The 19384-nt window shown below is 49.9% G+C and overlaps 2 protein-coding genes, 1 long non-coding RNA gene and 1 pseudogene across 10 annotated transcripts in view; 3 read left to right on the forward strand and 1 right to left on the reverse strand.

Moving 5' to 3' along the window:
• The window catches only part of FOXRED1 (FAD dependent oxidoreductase domain containing 1), a 10086-nt gene extending 8154 nt beyond the window's left edge, over positions 1-1932 (forward strand). For 3 of the 4 annotated variants that reach the window (XM_025356674.1, XM_025356676.1, XM_025356677.1), the window contains exons 9-11: positions 217-346; positions 885-989; positions 1241-1932. In XM_025356674.1, coding sequence (XP_025212459.1) covers positions 217-346; positions 885-989; positions 1241-1495 — 490 coding nt within the window. In that variant the 3' untranslated portion in view covers positions 1496-1932. The remainder of the gene's footprint in view (positions 1-216; positions 347-884; positions 990-1240) is intronic. The other variant, XM_025356675.1, reaches the window with a different exon arrangement.
• A 3493-nt stretch (positions 1933-5425) lies between these two features.
• On the forward strand, positions 5426-5523 carry LOC112607513 (annotated as a pseudogene).
• Positions 5524-6851: 1328 nt separating this feature from the next.
• Positions 6852-18933, forward strand: TIRAP (TIR domain containing adaptor protein). 5 transcript variants are annotated; one of them, XM_025357193.1, is made up of 6 exons: positions 6865-6931; positions 13958-14107; positions 14750-14873; positions 15091-15249; positions 16725-17300; positions 17923-18933. In XM_025357193.1, the coding sequence occupies exons 4-6, from the start codon at positions 15183-15185 to the stop codon at positions 17940-17942; spliced, it is 663 nt and encodes a 220-aa protein (XP_025212978.1). In that variant the 5' UTR covers positions 6865-6931; positions 13958-14107; positions 14750-14873; positions 15091-15182; the 3' UTR covers positions 17943-18933. The 5 variants fall into 5 exon arrangements, with proteins under 5 accessions (XP_025212977.1, XP_025212975.1, XP_025212974.1 ...); XM_025357192.1 differs by lacking the exon at positions 13958-14107 and having other exon boundaries at positions 6852-6931; XM_025357190.1 differs by lacking the exon at positions 17923-18933 and having other exon boundaries at positions 6852-6931; positions 13958-14123; positions 16725-17485.
• LOC112606570 overlaps positions 18557-19384 on the reverse strand; it is a 14639-nt gene continuing 13811 nt past the window's right edge. Inside the window, exon 2 of the long non-coding RNA XR_003115654.1 lies at positions 18557-18905. This is a non-coding gene — a long non-coding RNA (uncharacterized LOC112606570). The remainder of the gene's footprint in view (positions 18906-19384) is intronic.

Below are 19384 nucleotides of genomic sequence, written 5' to 3' on the forward strand. Positions count from 1 at the left end.
GCGGAGGGGGTGTGTGTGTGTGTGTATGGGGTTGGGGAGGGTGTGTATGTGTGTGTGTGCTGGGTTGGGGAGGGTGTATGTGTGGGGGTTGCGGAGGCAGGGGTGTGTGTGCGGGAACAGGGTTGGGAGGGTGTGTGTGGGTTGGGGGTGGACGGGGTTGGGGAGGGTTGCTGGCCATGCTGTTTCTACGGTTCATAACCTCGCTGGTTGTGGCAGGTATGTGTATGTATGGCACTGCCCCCAGGGACCAGGCCTAGAGACTCCGCTTGTTGCAGACACCAGTGGAGCCTATTTCCGCCGGGAAGGATTAGGTAGCAACTACCTAGGTGGTCGTAGCCCCACTGAGGTAAGCCGAGTGGGGTGGGACATGCTGGCAAGGAGACAGAATAATTGTCATGAAAGAATCAGGCTTTTGGCCAGGCTCGGTGGCTTATGCCTGTAATCTCAGCATTTTGGGAGGCCAAGGCAGGTGGATCTCCTGAGGTCAGGAGTTCGAGACCAGCCTGGCCAACATGGCGAAACCCCATCTCTACTAAAAATACAAAAATTAGCTGGGCGTGGTGCTGGGTGTGTGTAATCCCAGCTACTTGGGGGGCTGAGGCAGGAGAATCGCTTGAACCCAGGAGGCAGAGGTTGCAATGGCGAGATCACGCCATTGCACTCCAGCCTGGGCAGCAAGAGCAAAACTCTGTCCCCCCAAAAAAGAAAAAGAATCAGGCTTTTCTGGGAGGCTGCATGCTGTGTTAATTGATATTAGAGCCCCCTCCAGATTTGAACTGGGACCATTTCTCCCCATCCCCTATCTGCACAGGGATTGTTGAACAAGTCTGGGTTTGCCCTTGTGTCCCAGGCTATGTAAGCCTTGTCCCCACCTCTCACTCCAGGAGGAAGAACCAGACCCAGCGAACCTGGAAGTGGACCATGATTTCTTCCAGGAGAAGGTGTGGCCCCATTTGGCCCTGAGGGTCCCAGCTTTTGAGACTCTGAAGGTAACTGGCAAGGGCAGGTTTTCCTTTTTATTTTTGGACATTAGATGCGACAGATGACGTTGGTTCCCTCGCAACTGTGCACTGCCGTAGTCCCTCCATGTCACAACTGCTAAGGAATTTGTTGGACACATGGCATTCCATAGACCCCTCAGCAGTGGGTAGAGGGTACTTTGTGCTGACCCCTGACGAGGAGTGAGGATGGAGTGTGGCTTCAGCCTTCCTGAGAACCCCAGTGTTTTGTGCACCCGCAGGTTCAGACAGCCTGGGCCGGCTATTACGACTACAACACTTTTGACCAGAATGGTGTGGTGGGCCCCCACCCACTAGTTGTCAACATGTACTTTGCTACTGGCTTCAGTGGTCACGGGCTCCAGCAGGCCCCTGGCGTTGGGCGAGCTGTGGCAGAGATGATACTGGAGGGCAGCTTCCAGACCATCGACCTGAGCCCCTTCCTCTTCAACCGCTTTTACTTGGGAGAGAAGACCCAGGAGAACAACATCATGTGAGCATGTGTGCTCTGCACTGGCTCCACTGGCTTGCATCCTGGCTGTGTTCACAGCCTTCTCTGCTGCTCCAGTCTTCCCCAGCACTGTGCCGGGCCTTCTCCCCCTCCCCAGTGTCCTCTCCTCTCAGGCGGGCCATTGTATCCACATGGCTGGGCAGGCACAGGCACTGAGGCCCAGGCCAACAGCAAGCGATGAGCGGAATCCTAGGACTGATCTGTAGCCCATGCTGGTGTCCCCCACCAGGGCAATCCAGCTGGAGGCCTGAGCACCCTGGCCCAGGACTGGCTCCATCCTGGCACTGACCAGGAAAGACTGCCTCTGACCCTCTTAGCAGACAGCCCAGGCATGGGAGCATTCTGGGGCAGCCTGGCTCAGGTTTCTTGATTGTCTGTTTACCCTATCCATCAATCAATACATGTGATTAACTCCTTCCCTCCGGTCTTCTGTCTCTTCTTTTCATTGTACAGCAGGAGCTTTTGAAGCACCCCATTAGCCTTGTATCAGGACAGGGAGCTCTTTTACAACAAAACAAAACAAAAAATGAGCACAAACCCACCTTTTATTAGTTAAATCCTTGAGCGGTACAGTATCACACAGATTATGTGTCCGTAGTCTTAGCAGGAAGATTGGGAATTTGGCGTAAACCATGCCACTGTTTCCATGAACTCAGGTTACTTTTTACCAGATTACTCTGGTTTTGTGTGGTGTGCCACCAGGAGTCGCTGTGTGGTTCTTTGCTTTGTATACATGAGCACATCTCTTGCCCAAATAGAATTCGGTTTCATCCCAGGCATAAATGCTCAATTTTAAGAAGAGCTGTGTGCCTACTTTGGTTCTGGAAACCCCACTTATAGCCCCAGCAAAAATGGCCTTGGATCACAGCCTTCCTGTTCCCAGCAAGCCTCCACAAGCTCCAAGATGGTGGACAGAGTCCTTCTTAGATCCTAGGTGGTAGGTGTCTTGCTTGTAAGCAAGTACCTCCCATTCCTGAGTTCCTGCAGGGAGTTGGTTGTAAAGAAGAGGGATGGGTTTGCCATGTATTCTACCAACATTTATTCAATCCAACTGTTGGCCAGGCTCAGGGTCACACACTGAGATACACCAGCAAGCAAAACATAGTCCTGTCTTTGCTGGAACTTTCATAGCCCTGCCCCTCCTAGCCCCTCATCCCTAGATCAGATACAGTGTGACCCCCACAGTGCTGGCATAAGCACACAACACAGACACCTCACCCAGGGTGGGAGTAGGAGGGTGGCAAAGGGGTTTCTCCATGAAGCTCCTCCAGGGAAGTTGACCTCTGAGCTGAACCTAAAGGATGGGCATTTAGTGAAGTGAATGCAAGGTGGCCAAGGAAGGATCCAGGCTGAGGGCAAACCATATGAAAAGGCCCAGAGGCAAGAACTAATAAGATTCAGGGATTTGTCCTAGTCCACTTGGGCAGCTATCACAACATATCCTAGAATGGGTAATTTATAAATAATAGAAATGTATTGCTCACAGTTCTAGAGGCTGGGAACTCCAAGATCAAGGCACCAGCAGATTGAATGTCTAGTAAAGGCCTGCTCTCTGCTTCAAAGATGGTACTTTCTCACTGCATTCTCACGTGGCAGAAGGTGTAAGGCAACCTCTTTCAACCTCTTCCAAGAACACTCATCCCTTTTATGAGGGTAGAGTCCACATGATTTAATCACTTTTCCAAAAGCCCCACCTCTTAACACTATCACATTGGGTATTAGGTTCCAACCTATGACTTTAGGGAGGACACCAACATTCAGACCATAGCAGGATTCAGTATGACTTTTTCTGCCTGGATCGTGGAGCGCAAGAAGAGGAACCAGAGCCACTGAGGGGTTTTAAACGGGAGCAACACGATCAGATTTTCCTTTTAGAAGAATCACCTGGGTGACCTTGTGGAAAGCAGATGAGGATGTCAAGGCAGTAAGGAGGCCAGATGGAGGCTGTGGTTGCAGTCTGTGTGGCAGAGACAGGGAGTGCCTGAACCATCATGGTTCCCAGGGTGACGCCAGCAACAACAAGTGGGTTAAGTCGGATGGCCAGGTTTTTGGATGGAAGTACCGCCCCTCCCAGAGATGAGGAGCACCAGGGAGGAGTGGAGTGAGGGACAGAGTGAGTGGTACAGTCTGGGATGTGAATGAGGGGTACCTGTAGGGCATCCCTCAAATAAGGGGTTGGGCTGATTGGCATGGTCCTTGGGGGACAATCTGGGCTACAGATAGAGATGTGGATATCATGGAGCAGGATGGCATCACCCCAGAGGGTAGAGTAGTGGACCAAGGAGGGAAGCTGGAGGGACCCCACCAACATTTAAGGGAGAAACCAAAGAAGGGGACACTGAAGAGGTACCCACAGAGACAGGAGAAAAGCCAGGAGAGTGTGGTGTCGTGGAAGCTAAGGAGGAAGTGATCACAGTACCTGCTGGATTCAGTCCCAAGTAGTTCAGTGTTGGCCTCATTCTTGAAGAGCAGTTTCAGTGGAATTTGAGGTCTGGACATTTGCAGAGAAGGAGAAGTGAATGGGAATAGAAACAGTTGGTAAACTGCCCACTCTGCCTTGAAAGCGGCCTTTGGGGTTGGGCGCAGTGGCTCACAGCTATAATCCCACTGCCTTGGGAAGCTGAGGTGGGAAGATCACTTGAGCCTACGAGTTCGAGACCAGCCTGGGCAACATGGCAAAATCCTGTCTCTACAAAAAATACAAAAATTAGCCAAGCGTGGTGGCATGCACCTGTAGTCCCAGCTATTAATACTTGGGAGGCTGAGGCAGGAGGATCACTTGAGCCTTGGAGGTTGAGGCTGCAGTGAGCTGTGAGACACCACTGCACTCCAGCCTGGGTAACAGAGTAAGACCCTGTCTCAAAAACAAAAACAAAACACAACAACAAAAATAGTGGCCTTTGTGGAGAAGGATGAAAGGGAGGGAAGAAATGATGGAGGTGGGCCTTACTAATGGCAGGGGAGATGTGCTACCAGAGAGGTAACAGCAGAAGCCCCTGGGGTTAGGGCCGGGGTGGGGAGGGGGGTGCCAGGCAGAAGGCAGAAGGCAGAAGAGGAAGAAGGCGGTGCTGAAAGACAGGAAGGAACTTGCCAGGGATATGGAGGAGGGACAAGTCAACATCCGGGTTGACCCTGTGAGATTCCCCTAGGTGCCAGGCAGTTGCTCCCCCTCCCTTCAGCACGGACATTCCAATCTCAGGGTGAAAGGGAAAAGGCCTTCAAGTGTTTCTCACCCAGAAGCTGCTCCCTTCCACACAGTGAGTACTATGTTTATTAAGAAGCACTGAGACCTGTAATCCCAGCACTTTGGGAGGTGGAGGTGGGCAGATCACCTGAGGTCGGGAGTTTGAGACCAGCCTGACCAAATGGAGAAACCCCGTCTCTAGTAAAACAAAATTAGCTGGGCATGGTGGCGCATGCCTGTAATCCCAGCTACTCAGGAGGCAGAGGCAGGAGAATTGCTTGAACCCTGGAGGCGGAGGTTGCAGTGAGCCGAGATTGCACCATTGCACTCCAGCTTGGCCAACAAGAACGAAACTCCGTTTCAAAACAAAAAAAAAAAACAGGCACTGAGCAACTCCCCTGTCCTCCCACAGGGCTCCACTTCCCCACTGAGCTGTGCAGAGCTCGGACCAAACCTTCTTCATCCTTGCCCGACACTCAGCTGACCCAACGCTTGGCCCATACTTGGCGCAGTCAAGTCCCGTTTATCTGAGTGTTCCTCCAGTGTCCCTCTGCTCTGGCTGGAGCCTGAAGAACCAACCCTGGCCTCGGGGAATTTTTACTTTAAAATGGGACCTAAGCAGCCAGAGCACAGTCTCTTTACAATGAAAAGCACTACTGCCTTTGAGGGATGGAGGTGGGAAGGGCTGGGTTAAGCAAAGCTTTCCTGAATAAGCTGCAAAAATGGGCCTTGATCCCTTTGTAGTTCATAAGCATGATATTTGGGTGTTCACGCACATGTGTGAGATGTGCCTCCCTTAAACCTTGTTAAGGGTTGTTACCCATGTGATGTGAAAAAAAAAGAAAAAGGAAACAAACAAACAAACAAAAAATAGGCCTTGCTAGAAGAAGGGCGTTTTGCAGAGCAGAGTTGGGCAAAAGGAGGGCCCTGGGTGGAGGTATACTTGGTAGAGTCAAAGCAAACTGGGCATTTGGGTGCAGGGCCAGGTGCCTGATCTGCTTTATGTAGACTCATTTAATCTTTGCAAGAACACCAGCGTTCCATCTCTCCAAGCTTCATGTCTCCGTAATTTGATGAGGGAAGCAAGCCTAGAAAAGTCGCGTGACTTCACCAAGGCCACACAACTAGTAAGTGATGAGCGCTGGTTGTGAACCCAGGCAGTTGACTCCAGAGCCCGCCCAGGATGGGCAGCTCATCCGCTTTGGTGGTCTGGTGAGAAAAGGAGGAAATCAGACTGGAGGGGGAGATCATGAATCTTACATGGCCTAATTAAACTACCTCCACACTCCAGCATTTCGTGCACAGAATTTGAGGATAGTGTTTTCCAAACTGGCATGCCCTGTAGCAAGACGCTCAGGAAGACATTCACATTTCTTGTAGAGTGAAACAAGTGTGGGGAATGCTCCGTTCCCTTCTCCCCAAGGTGCTTCACAGCGTTCACCAACATCTGAAGAGCTCTAAGAAGTGGGAGGCAAAGGCATCTCTTTCACCCAGGACTTCCAAGCCTCTTGCCTACACCAAGCTGTTCGCAGCGGCTCTGCAGCATCATAACGCCCATGTGGGATCACTGTTTAGAGGAGCAAAGAAAGCACTTTGGCATGAGACGGGGTTTCCATCCTCGTCGGCATCAACCAGTGTCTGGGACAGGAGCTGGTGGCCGCTGCGGCCTGCCTTCCCAGCTGCTGCCCGGGTCTGCCCTCCTACACTGCAGCCCCGTACACCCCTCGCTGTGTGTGACTTTTGGAAAAGTCGTTCCATCTCTCCAAGCTTCATGTTTCTCGATTGTATAAAAGGAAAAAGGTACGAACACGCCCCTTGCAGGGTGTTAGGAGGATTAAATGGGTGGAATAGGGTGGTTTTTTTTCTCCTTCTCTCCCACCTAGAACAAAACCCAGGCTTTAGGTTGTCACGGTGGGCGCCGGGGAACCCTGGCCACAAGCTCCTCTCCGAGTTGCTGCGGACCGCCCCGACGCAGCTAGCGTAGAGGACGCGCGCCGGGAGTCACACAGAAGCCAGGCTGGCCGGGGCTCGGGCTGCGGTGGACACAGGGGCTGCCCCGCCCCGCGTCTCCCGCAGCCGGATCGTGCCCCAGCGCCTCCCGGGTCTGGACTGGGCCGGGCTGCGTGGGAGGGGCGGTGCGGCGGGCGGCCCTTCCGGGGAGCGGGGCCTGCGCGCTGCTGCTCCCCGGGGAGCCCGGGGAGCCCGCGCAGCCCGCGTCGCGACTGGGCCCGCGCACAGGTGAGCCCGGGGCGGGGTCGCGGGGGACCGGGAGGCGCGGCGGGACTCCGTGGTGTGGGCGGGGCGGAGCGCGGCCGGCCTGGGCCCCGGAGTCCCGGCCCCACCGAGAGCCGCGGGGGTCCGCGCCGCCTCCAGCCCGGCCTTGCCCTGCCGGCGGCACATCCGCTTCCCTTCGCCTTCACCTTTTTGGCACCCGCAACACGCAAGCGGCATGAAAGAGCCCTCCGAGGAGGCTGTCACCTTTTCTGTCGCGAAGAAGCTGGCGCGGGGCGGCTCCCCTTTCGCTTGCCTCGCTGGAAGAGCCTGGCGGTCAGTGCGTTGTGGATGTCGTTTCTGCTCACATTCTTCTCTGCTCGGGTCGCAGCCTCTTCCTCTGCTCTTCGGGTTGTCATTGTGGCAGTGATTCAGCAAGTGCGTAACATTAGTTAGGGTTAGGGACCTATCGAGGCATTACACCACAGTCATTTAACGAGCAGCTACACACGGGCTGGGCAGCCACTGTGCCAACGACTAGGGTGACCGCGGTGGACCAGACAGAGCCAGTTCTCTGGTCCCCAGGGGACGGACAGGTACGTCAGAATCACAGCACACCCTAGAAGTGCAACCGAGAGGGGGAAGTGTGGAGAACTCCCGTTGAAACACCAAACCTAGGGGACACCAGGGTCAGGAATGACTCAGAGGGAACCACATCTCCTTATTTTTTAGATTTAAGAGTTGATATGTAGGCACACAAATCACAAGTGTACAGCTCAACCATTTTCCCTAACACGCACATTTCCTGATTCAGAGCAATAAAGAAAACATTACTACATCCCTGGCTTCCAACGCCATAAAATAGGTTTGCCTGTTTTCGATTTTCCATCCATGGAATCATACGTCACGTACTTTTTTTTTTTTTTTTTTGAGATGTAGTTTCGCTTTTGTCGTCCAGGCTGGAGTGCAATGGCGCAATCTCGGCTCACTGCAACCTCTGCCTCGCGGGTTCAAGTGATTCTCCTGCCTCAGCCTCCCGAGTAGCTGGTTTTACAGGCGCTTGCCACCACGCCCGGCTAACTCTTGCATTTTCAGTAGCGACAGGGTTGTACCATATTGGCCAGGGTGGTCTCGAACTCCTTCAGGTGATCCGCCTGCCTCAGCCTTCCAAAGTGCTGGGATTACAGGCATGAGCCACGGAGCCCGGACCTTCATGTACTCTTATGTGTGTGACATCTGACATTCAGTATGTTTTGTGATATTCACCCATGTTTCGTTAGCAGTTTATTCTTGTTGGTGTATAATATTCCACTGTATGGCTAGACCACAATTTATCCATTCAACTGGACACGGGTTGATGGACGGTCGTTTCCACTGTGGGGTTATTTTGTATCTTGCTGCTACAGATATTCTTGTGTCTTTTGGTAAACATCTGTAAGCAGGCCGGGCACAGTGGCTCATGCCTGTAATCCTAGCACTTTGGGAGGCCAAGGCAGGCGGATCACAAGGTCAGGAGTTCGAGATCAGCCTGGCTAATATGGTGAAACTCTTGTCTCTACTAAAAATACAAAAATTAGCCAGGCGTGGTGGTGGCTGCCGGTAGTCCCAGCTATTCAGGAGACTGAGGCAGGAGAATCGCTTGAACCCAGGAGGCAGTGGTTGCAGTGAGCCGAGATCACGCCACTGCACTCCATCTTGGGCGACAGAGGCAGACTCCGTCTCAAAAAAAAATAGAATAAAAAAATTTAAAAAAAGTCTGTAAGCACTGCTGTATGAGTATATTCCTAGGACTGAAATTGCTGATGTGTGTATGCTCATCTTTAATCTATGGTGCCAGACACTTCTCCGAAGTAGTTGTATGGTTTACATGCCCACCGGCAGTGTTTGAGTTCCCATTCCTGCACACTCTTACCACTACTTGGTAGTCTTTTTCTCTGTAGCCATTTGGCTGAGTGCCCAGCAGTGATGCACTGAGGTTTTACTTTGCATTTCTCTGATGACTAATGAACTGTTTTTATGTCTATTGCTCATTTGAATATTCTTTTTGTGAAGTGCCTGCTCAATTCTTCTGCTCATTTTTGTCGTCTTCTTACTAGTTCCATTGAGTTCTTGAAATATGTGTGATATGACATTTATTCAATATGTGTGTGTGTGTCTGCATATATATATATATATATTTTTTTTTTTTCTTTTTTTTTTTGAGATGGAGTCTCACTCTGTCACCCAGACTGGAGTGCAATGGCGCGGTCTCAGGCTCACTGCAACCTCTGCCTCCTGGGTTCAAACGATTCTCCTGCTTCAGCCTCCTAAGTAGCTGGGATTACAGGCACCCTCCACCACACCCAGCTAATTTTTGTATTTTTAGTAAAGAGGGGGTTTCACCATGTTGGTAGGGCTGGTCTCAAACTCCTGACTTCGTAATCCACCCGCCTGGGCCTCCCAAAGTGCTGGGATTACAGTTGTGAGCCACTGCGCCTGGCCCTGGATATATATTTTTAAACATTTTCTCCCTTGGGAGATTGCCTTTTCACTCTCCTATTTATGTCTTTTGATGAACAGAAGTTATTCATTCTAATGTTTTTTATTTTACCATTTTTCCCCTTATAGTTGTATTATTTGAGTCTAGTTTTTAAAAAAATCTTCCCTAGCAAGAAGACTCAGATAAAAGTAAAATTAAAGCTGGGCGTGGTGGCTCACGCCTGTCATCCCAGCACTTTGGGAGGCTGAGGTAGGTGGATCACTTGAGGTCAGGAGTTAGACCAGCTTGGCCAACAAAGGAAGATCCTGTCTGTACCAAAAAAAAAAAAGAAAAAAAAGAAAAAAATAAATTAGGTAGGTGTGGTGGCTCACGTCTAATTCCAGCTACTCTAGAGGTTGAGATGGAAGACTGCTTGAGCCTTGGAGGTTGAGGCTGCAGTGAGCTGTAATCACAACACTGCACTCCAGCCTGGGTGACAGAGCAAGACCCTGTCTGGAAAAAAAAAAAAAGGTCGGGCACGGTGGCTCATGCATGTATGCAATCCCAGCACTTTGGGAGGTTGAGGTGGGCCAATCACTTGAGGTCATGAGTTCCAGACCAGCCTGGCCAACATGGTGAAATCCCACGTCTACTAAAAATATAAAAATTAGCTGGATGTGGTGGCGAGCACCTGTAGCTACTTGGGAGGCTGAGGCACAAGAATCACTTGAACCCAGGAGGCAGAGGTTGCAGTGAGCTGAGATTGCACCACTGCACTCCAGCCTGGGTAATGGAGTGAGTTTGTCTGAAAAAAAAAAAAAGTCCCACGTGTGAACACAGGGGCCACCCTAGGTCTGCACCATAGTCTCCAAACCTCTTTGAGAACACTGTTTTGTGTCTATCAAGCTATAAATGAATTATATTCAGGCTTTTAAGTGACATTGTCCTACAGACCGGAATTAATCCTACCCAAATGTTTTAGCAAGCGATTGAGAACAAAACAGCCTTTGAAACCAAAATTCTTTTAAATGTAAAGTCAGGTGAAGATGGTAATTTATTTATTTAAATATGTAAAAACTGTTTCAAACAATTTGAACCTTTAAACAGACCAGTTTTTAGCACTCAACTGAAATCCAATACTTTCTCCATTCATTGGCCTGATCTCATCAGACATAGTGTAGTAGTTTCCTATTGCTGCTGTAACAAATTGCCACAAACTTAGTGGCCTCAAACAACACACGTTGATGATTCTACTGTTCTAAGATGGCCATCAGCGAGGCCGTGCTCCTTCTGAAGCCTCCAGGAAAGAAACCATGGACTTGCCTTTTCCAGCTTCTAGAGGCCACCTACATCCCACTGGCACCTGCTTCCCTTGGCACAGCTCTTTCGTCTGCCTCAGACCTTCCTGCCTCCCTCTTGAAAGGATCTTTGTGGTTACATGAGGCTCACCTGGGTAATCCAGGAACCCCCTCCCCATCTCAAGGTTCTTAATCACAACTGCCAAACCCCCTTTTGTCATGGAAGGTAACATAGTCTCAGTTCTGGGGATTAGGATGTGGGCCTCTTTGTGGGCCACTATTCTGTTTACCCCAGATAGTGATTCCTGCTTAACAGAAATCACATATGAACTCTAAGAGATACTTATTCTAATTATATGCCTTCACAGGCTTCAGTACATTTCCTATATAATAGAAATTGGAGACCAGTTTGATATTGGATACTAAATACACTTTGGATTTTTTTTTTTTTTTTTTTTTTTTTGAGACTTGACTCTTGCTCTGTCGCCCAGGCTGCAGTGCAGTGACACAATCTCGGCTCACTGCAACCTCCACCTCCCAGGTTCAAGCGATTCTCCTGCCTCAGCCTCCCGAGTAGCTGTGATTACTGGTGCGTACCACCACGCCTAGCTAATTTTTGTGTTTTTAGTAGAGATGGCGTTTCACCATGTTGGCCAGGCTGATCTCAAACTCCTGATCTCGTGATCCGCCCACCTCAGCCTCCCAAAGTACTGGGATTACAGGCGTGAGCCACTGCGCCCGGCCCACTTTGGGTTTTATACAACAAAACTCCATAGTGTTGCCTTTACGTCAATTTCTGCACATAATATTGGAAAAGCATTCTAGAAAGCACTAAAGGTATCGTGTTACTTCTTTTCTGAAGAAATTCTTTACTAATTTTTTATTTTTATTTATTTTTATTTTTTTTAATTTTTTTTATTTTTATTTTTATTTTTTGAGACGGAGTCTCGCTCTGTCGCCCAGGCTGGAGTGCAGTGGCGCGATCTCGGCTCACTGCAAGCTCCGCCTCCCAGGTTCACGCCATTCTCCTGCCTCAGCCTCCGAGTAGCTGGGACTACAGGCGCCCGCCACCTCGCCCGGCTAGTTTTTTGTATTTTTAGTAGAGACGGGGTTTCACCGTGTTAGCCAGGATGGTCTCGATCTCCTGACCTCGTGATCCGCCCGTCTCGGCCTCCCAAAGTGCTGGGATTACAGGCTTGAGCCACCGCGCCTGGCCTATTTTTATTTTTTTTGAGATCAAATCTCGCTCTGTCACTCAGGCTGGAGTGCAGTGGCGTGATCTCGGCTCACCGTAGCCTCCACCTCCCAGGTTCAAGGGATTCTCCAGCCTCAGCCACCCGAGTAGCTAGGATGACAGGTGTGTGACACCATGCCCGGCTAATTTTTGTATTTTTAGTAGAGACAGGATTTCGACGTGTTGGCCGGGCTCGTCTGGAACTCCTGAGCTCACATGATCTGCCCACCTCGGCCTCCCAAAGTGCTGGGATTACAGGCATGAGCCACCATGCCCAGCCTCTTTACTAATTTTCTATCAAGTCTTTGTTCTTACAAAGTGGGCATTTTTGGTATGATTCTACTTTATGAATTTTTTCAAATCACAAAAAAAGCGACTGCATATTTTTTTTTTTTTTTTTTTTTTTTTTTTTTTGAGACGGAGTCTCGCGCTGTCGCCCAGGCTGGAGTGCAGTGGCGCGATCTCGGCTCACTGCAAGCTCCGCCTCCCGGGTTCACGCCATTCTCCTGCCTCAGCCTCCTGAGTAGCTGGGACTACAGGCGCCCACCACCGCGCCCGGCTAATTTTTTGTATTTTTAGTAGAGACGGGGTTTCACTGTGGTCTCGATCTCCTGACCTTGTGATCCGCCCGCCTCGGCCTCCCAAAGTGCTGGGATTACAGGCGTGAGCCACCGCGCCCGGCTCGCGACTGCATATTATACTACACAGCAAATCAGAGAATAGGCAGAGCGAGTGAGTAGAGCTTCCAGTTGGATATTTGGGTTCATTATCTTACCTACTTGTCAGCCACATCTCAAGATACGATGACAGTTACCAGGTCTTGGAAACATTAACACGTTTGAATGTGTGACAGTTCCACAGCCCCAGCTACAAAAGAACTGAAAAGGAACAAGGAAGGTGCGTGGCATCTTGGATTCCAGGAAGTAGGCAGTGTGTATGGTTACTGGAATTTACCTGCCATCTTGCTCAATGATCCTGTCAAAGGTGCTGTTACTTTTCTTAAAACGTTTCCATAGTGTTTCTCATGAGGGCTTATACCACCCCACTTCTAGTGGCATACACTGCTGGACAACTGGATGTCTTCTGAACCAAGCAATGCAAAAGCAATTTCCCCAAATCAGCATGTGTTGCCAAAAGGGCAAGTCATTTTATAAAATGAGAAACTGAAACTTTTAAATCTACATATATTAAGTAGATTAACATATTATGCTAATTTTTAACCTTTAGAATATTTAGAAATCAAATGATGCTTTAGTTTACAAGTGCACCAAGGCCAAATAATGAATATTAAAACAGAATTGAAAAAAATATTTAAATAATGCAAAAACCAACTGACATCATGTTTACTACTAGGGGCAAAAAGGCATTCTGAATGGCCCTAGCTGCAGCCTACCACTTAGGCTGTCTGAAATCCCAAGCATATTAGGAAAGAAAAGAAACTCATACGTATCAGTCAACTTGCAGTGCCTTTTTGGTGGCTTCCCATTTAGCTGTGTTGCTTTTTCAGATGTCTCCTCTGGTTCCTGGACCCATTCCAGCTCTCCACTCTGCCTCCTTTGCTGCTATGGTTTAAGTTCTACTTCTTTTTTGAACTTTGATATATGTTCACAAATCCTCAGCATCCCTTGTCTTCTACGCGTCAGTGAACAAAGCATTAATGTGCAGCATAGAAAGATGTTAATTTTTTTTTTTTTTTTTTTTTTGAGATGGAGTTTCGCCCTTGTTGCCCAGGCAGTGGTGTGATCTCAGCTCACTGCAACCTCCACTTCCGGGTTCAAGAGATTCTCCTGCTTCAGCCTCCCGAGTAGCTGGGATTATAGGTGCCCGCCACCACACCCAGCTAATTTTTGTATTTTTAGTAGAGATGGGGTTTTACCATGTTGGCCAGGCTGGGCTTGAACTCCTGACCTCAGGTGATCTGCCGCCTTGGCCTCCCAGAGTGCTAGGATTACAGGCATTAGACATCGTGCCTGGCCACATTCTTTAAATTTTGAAACGTTTTATTTTAGTGTGTCTAATAATACTTGTTTCTATGAGTTTTCAGGTTTGTTTTGATCTCACAGATCCACCAAAGAGAAAGCAGCCCCGTGCCAGTTGCTCTGCTAGCCTTTCACAGAAGTGTCACTAGAATACTACAGCCCCCACAGGCTCTGCTCCACAGAAACTTAAGGCTGAAGGAGTGTCCACTGTCAGGGGCATCCTCTGTCACTATGGTGGGAAGAGAACATGGTGGGTTGCCTTTCTAAGGGAGTCTTGGGCTTTCTTATTTCCATATAAATGTAGAAGCAGTCTGACAACCTCCCCACCAAAAAACCTAAAAAAAATCTTCTAGACTTTGCAACAGCACTGAATTAATAATCAGTTGGGGAAACATTAATGTTACAAGTTTTATAAACCATGAACATAATATATCCCTCCAATATCTAGATTATTTTATATACATAGTAGCCCACATTTTCTAAGCATTTATTACATGCCAGGCACCATTAGGACTTTACATAAATTATTTCATTTAATCTTCACAATAATGCTGAGAAGGAGGCTTTAGTACTTCCATTTCATGGATGGAGAAACTGGAGTGTAGTAAGATGGCCAAAGGCCACGGTTAACCAGAGATGAGAATCAGGCACTCTACCTGCAGTCTGCAGTCTTCACCACTTTTTGACATGACCTTCCTGAGCTGATGGCTGCAGGAGCGATGGGTCTACGGATGGAGTTATTCAGGGGGAGGCAGACTTGGAGGAAAAGTCTCCCAAGATTTCCTGCATGTGCTCACTCTCTACTGTTCAGCTTCTGTCTATCTGGATACATAATTATTTGTCCAAATAGCAACTGTCCTTCTTCTACCATTTCAGGCCTTACATAGGAAGTCCTTCTAAAGAGCTGCCTGACAGCTGCCCTTCCCCAGATCCTGAATATCCTCCTGGCCAGGTGGAGCAGAGAACAGTCCCTCAGCTGGTCATGCTGAGCTCATACCCTGTAAGTCTGATCACACTACACAGCTCTGGCTTTATCTAGAACCCAGCTCCAATCACAGTCATGTCTGGCCCTAATCTCATGAGGAATGAAGGACCCATTTAGAGAGGAAGCCTCTGTCAGGCATTAGGAGAAAAACAGAACTTCCCAGAGCTCATCCACGGGGAATGAGAGCAGGGTAAGTGCAGCCTTTGTGATTCTCTCTCTCTGCCCTCTGTAGGATGGCTGCTCCATGAGGTCAAGACTGGGTCTTCTCCCTCCTCCCCCTTTACCGATGCCTGGTCTCACGGGGCTAGTTTTGACCCCCACGCTATGGCATCATCGACCTCCCTCCCAGCTCCTGGCTCTCGGCCTAAGAAGCCTCTAGGCAAGATGGCTGGTGAGTGGAACCGGACTCGCGACTCTGCTGTGTTCCTGAGTGTAGTGCTCAGTCTCCATAGGGCATGGTGGGAGGCCTGCCTGGTCCCAACTCAGAGAGAGACGCAGGAAGGCTGATGGGGGGACTCCTGACCTGACTTCAGGGCCTGGACGCGTGGTGGAGTGAGGAGAGGAGGCCTGCGTCAGCTCAGCCAGATCTTGATCCTTTTGGCTCAGAGGTTTTCCAAGGCTGCTCAGCTAGCTTTCCCAGCCTGGAAACCACGGTGCTGAGGGCTTAACACTGTCTCTCGTTGTCTAAATCTTTGTTCCAGAACCATCTGGAGGAGAAGCCAAGCAGAGAGAGAAAATGAATCAATCCCCACCACTATCTGTCCTTATCAAAGGCTGGGGAAGCTGGGTTTTCATCTCCTTACGGAGTCCCCACAGCACACCTGACACTGCATTCTCAGTGAACTTTCAGCACCTAAGACAAACCCATTTTACAGATGAGGCAATGGAGACACAGACTAATTTGCTGAAGGTCATAGAGAAACTGAGCCACAGTCAGAACCGTGTCCCTGACTCCCGAGTGCGGGTTCTGAATCGCGAAGCTCTCCGCTCCTCAGCAGCTCCGAGCAGTAGCCTCTTCCCCATCTGGCGACAATCTAGGATTTCTTGGGGCCACACAGATGCCAGTCCTCCATGCCCCTTCCTTCCTATATAGGTAGCCCTTCCTAATCGAAGTCCACCTCCCCTCGGTGCTGGAAGTGGGCTCTGGGACTGGTGGATCCTTGCTTGCATAACGTAGCTCTGCCTGCAGACTCCCGGGTGGCTGACGAGTCAGCTCTAGTGGGAAGCTTTGCTTAAGGTGGGCTGGGGGTGCCAGATATCAAAGAGCCTGGGAGTAGTGCAAGGCCATTTCTCTTACCCAGGCTGGTGGAACACTCTCACATAAGGATTCCAGAGTTCTGACATACGTCCCAAACCTTTACCTTTAGAGGGCACTTTTAGGCAAGTCCCAAAGGATATACAAACATAGCGGAGTGTCGGGCGCAGTGGCTCATGCCTGTAATCCCAGCACTTTGGGAGGCTGAGGCGGGCAGATCATGAGGTCAGAAGTTCAAGACCAGCCTGACCAACATGGTGAAATCCCGTCTCTACTGAAAATACAAAAATTAGCCAGGGGTGGTGGTACGAATCTGTAATCCCAACTACGCAGGAGGCTGAGGCAGGAGAATTGTTTGAACCTGGGAGGTGGAGGTTGCAGTGAGCCAAGATCACGCCACTGCACTCCAGCCTAGGTGAGAGTGAGACTCCATCTCAAAACAAAAAAAAAATAGTGGAGCAATAGGTCTCTGAGAATACAATGTTTCCAAGTGCAGGGACGCGGACTGCAGTCTGTCTGTCCTCCCTGTGAGGTGGGGCTCCTCCATGTGTGGGCAGTGAGAGGGCACCTGTTAAGAAGACACAGGCCTGAGCAGTGTTTTTCCCCCACAGACTGGTTCAGGCAGACCCTGCTGAAGAAGCCCAAGAAGAGGCCCGACTCCCCAGAAAGCACCTCCAGCGATACTTCACAGCCTGCCTCACAGGACAGACTATCCCCAAGCCTCAGCTTAGTCACGTCTCCCAGCCTGCCACTCACACATGCGAGTGACAGCGGCAGTAGTCGCTGGAGCAAAGACTATGATGTCTGTGTGTGCCACAGTGAGGAAGACCTGGTGGCTGCCCAGAACCTGGTCTCCTACCTGGAAGGCAGCAGCACCAGCCTGCGCTGCTTCCTGCAGCTCCGGGATGCAACCCCAGGCGGTGCTATCGTGTCCGAGCTGTGCCAGGCACTGAACAATAGTCACTGCCGTGTGCTGCTCATCACGCCGGGCTTCCTTCAGGACCCCTGGTGCAAGTACCAGATGCTGCAGGCCCTGACCGAGGCCCCAGGGGCTGAGGGCCGCACCATCCCCCTGCTGTCCGGCCTCAGCAGAGATGCCTACCCACCTGAGCTCCGATTCATGTACTACGTTGATGGCAGGGGCCCTGATGGTGGCTTTCGCCAAGTCAAAGAAGCTGTCATGCGTTGTAAGCTACTACAGGGGGGGAGAAGGGGAACGGGATTCAGCCACAGTATCTGATCTACTTTGACTTTTAGGAGACAGCCCTGTAGCCTAGTAGTTCAAAGTGCAGCCTCTGGAAAAGGCTGTCAGGGTCTGTATCCTGGTTCCTGCACTTATTATTAACCCATAAAAAGTAACTTGGGCAAGTTACTTACCCGCTCTGTGCCTGGTTTCCTCACTGACCACTAGGTTTCCATTGCTATGAAATGAGAACAGTATATAGACTAAGGCCTCAGAACATGGCCTAGCACATGTATTCATAATAGGCAGAGCCTAGCACAAATCAGGTCCTCAATAAATTATTAGCTAGTAGTAGTAACAGTAACAGCATTACGTTTCTCTGAGATCAGGCTGGAGATGTCCATCAAGAGCTGGGAAGGTGCCAGGAGGGACATTGGTTTAGTAAGGCAAAATGATGCAAAATAATCGGAAAGAAGTGCATATGAGTGTATGTGGGGAGGGCCATGCTATTGCAGTAGGTTTGGAGTGTGATAACAGATAAAAAGGTAGAAGAGGCAGGACCTGTTGGGGAAAACAGAGATGCTGGGTCTGGGAAGGGTGACAATGCTGTGACTGGTCTCTTTCAGATCTGCAGACACTCAGTTGACACTTTTTATATCATGGGACCCCAGAAGTTGGAGTAAAGCTGGAAATAGAAAACCCACGCAGGGCCTTGGATTCCCACAGATGTGACAAGAGGTATAGGGAGCGAGTCTGCAGCACTTTGCCCGTGTCCCTGGGATCACAGCACCCATCAGCCTTCCATTACTGTGGGCTCCCTAAGAAGACCATGGAGAGGTTGGGGACTCCCCCAGGAAAGCCATGAAGCTGGGGATTCCCCCTAGGAAAGCCACGAGGAAGCAGGGGACTCCCCAAGAAGGCCATGAGGAAGCCAGAAACTGGAGGTGGTAGGAGGTGGTACTGACCAATGATGGCCAGCAGGGCTCGTATCCTGCCTAACTGGACAAGAAGCCTGGCACACACTTCTGTCTTTCCCTGGAACTGGGTACTGGCGTACACTGGTATCCCTCCTAAAGAGGTGACTCACCTGACTGATCAGCAAGAAGCCGAGATTGCAGGCCTCACCGTGGATGGTCTTCCCAGTTGCCTGGGGAAACCCTGGAATGGGCGTCAGGAGAAAGCAAGAGGAATCCAGTCCTTCACACTCACACTACTCTGTTCCTCCTTCCAGAGACATCGATTCACTTCAGAAAGCTGTAAGGAAGACGCAGTCAGCAATGCAACTATACTTTTTATTTATTGCCTAAGTGCCATTAAAGACATAAACCTAGAAGCCATTCTGAATGTGGGGGTGAGGTGGTGGAGGGAGCAAGTGAAGAGACGGGAAGCCAGGGCTCAGGGTGCAACGCCTTCACCTGAGATCACAAGCCCATGGATGCTGTGACATCTGAGAGCTTCATCCATGGTCTGGCTAAAGCTGATACTTTCACAGTCACCATCTTCACCTTTGGACTGGGAAGAATCAGCATTTTTCTTCTGGCAGATGACTGTATTCCTTATAGGACAGGCAAGGTTTCATTCATCTGTTCTCAGTAAGTTTGTTTCTGAACTGAAATGAATTTCATTATTTCCTCCAACACGTACTTTTGTGCCCCTTCTCTCACTTCTCCCTATCATGACCCCTCTTTTGCTGAAAAAAAGTTTTATTACTTTTTCTATCTCTAGTTCTAGAAAGAGAAAATTTATTTTTTAAATTATAAATTATTTTGCCGGGCACCGTGGCTCACACCTGTAATCTCAGCACTTGGGGAGGCCAAGGCAGGTGGATCACCTGAGGTCAGGAGTTCAAGACCAGCCTGGCCAATATGGTGAAACCCCGTCTCTACTAAAAATACAAAAATTAGCTGGGTGTGGTGGCAGGCACCTGTAATCCCAACTACTCAGGAGGTTGAGGCAGGAGAATTGCTTGAACCTGGGAGGTGGAGGTTGCAGTGAGCCAAAATCACACCACTGCACTCCAGCCTAGGCAACTGAGCAAGACCCTGTCTCAAAAAAAAAAAAAGGCCCGGTGTGGTGGCTCACACCTGT

The sequence above is a fragment of the Theropithecus gelada genome, chromosome 14 (assembly GCF_003255815.1).
Source record: "Theropithecus gelada isolate Dixy chromosome 14, Tgel_1.0, whole genome shotgun sequence".
Lineage (NCBI taxonomy): Eukaryota > Metazoa > Chordata > Mammalia > Primates > Cercopithecidae > Theropithecus > Theropithecus gelada.

What these genes read in the sequence shown, in the direction of transcription:
- TIRAP (XM_025357190.1), top strand. Translation starts at nt 15,183, where the DNA reads ATGGCATCATCGACCTCCCTCCCAGCTCCTGGCTCTCGGCCTAAGAAG. An exon ending in GCCTCTAGGCAAGATGGCTG is followed by an intron (nt 15,250 to 16,724) that starts GTGAGTGGAACC and finishes TTTCCCCCACAG; the next exon opens with ACTGGTTCAGGCAGACCCTG.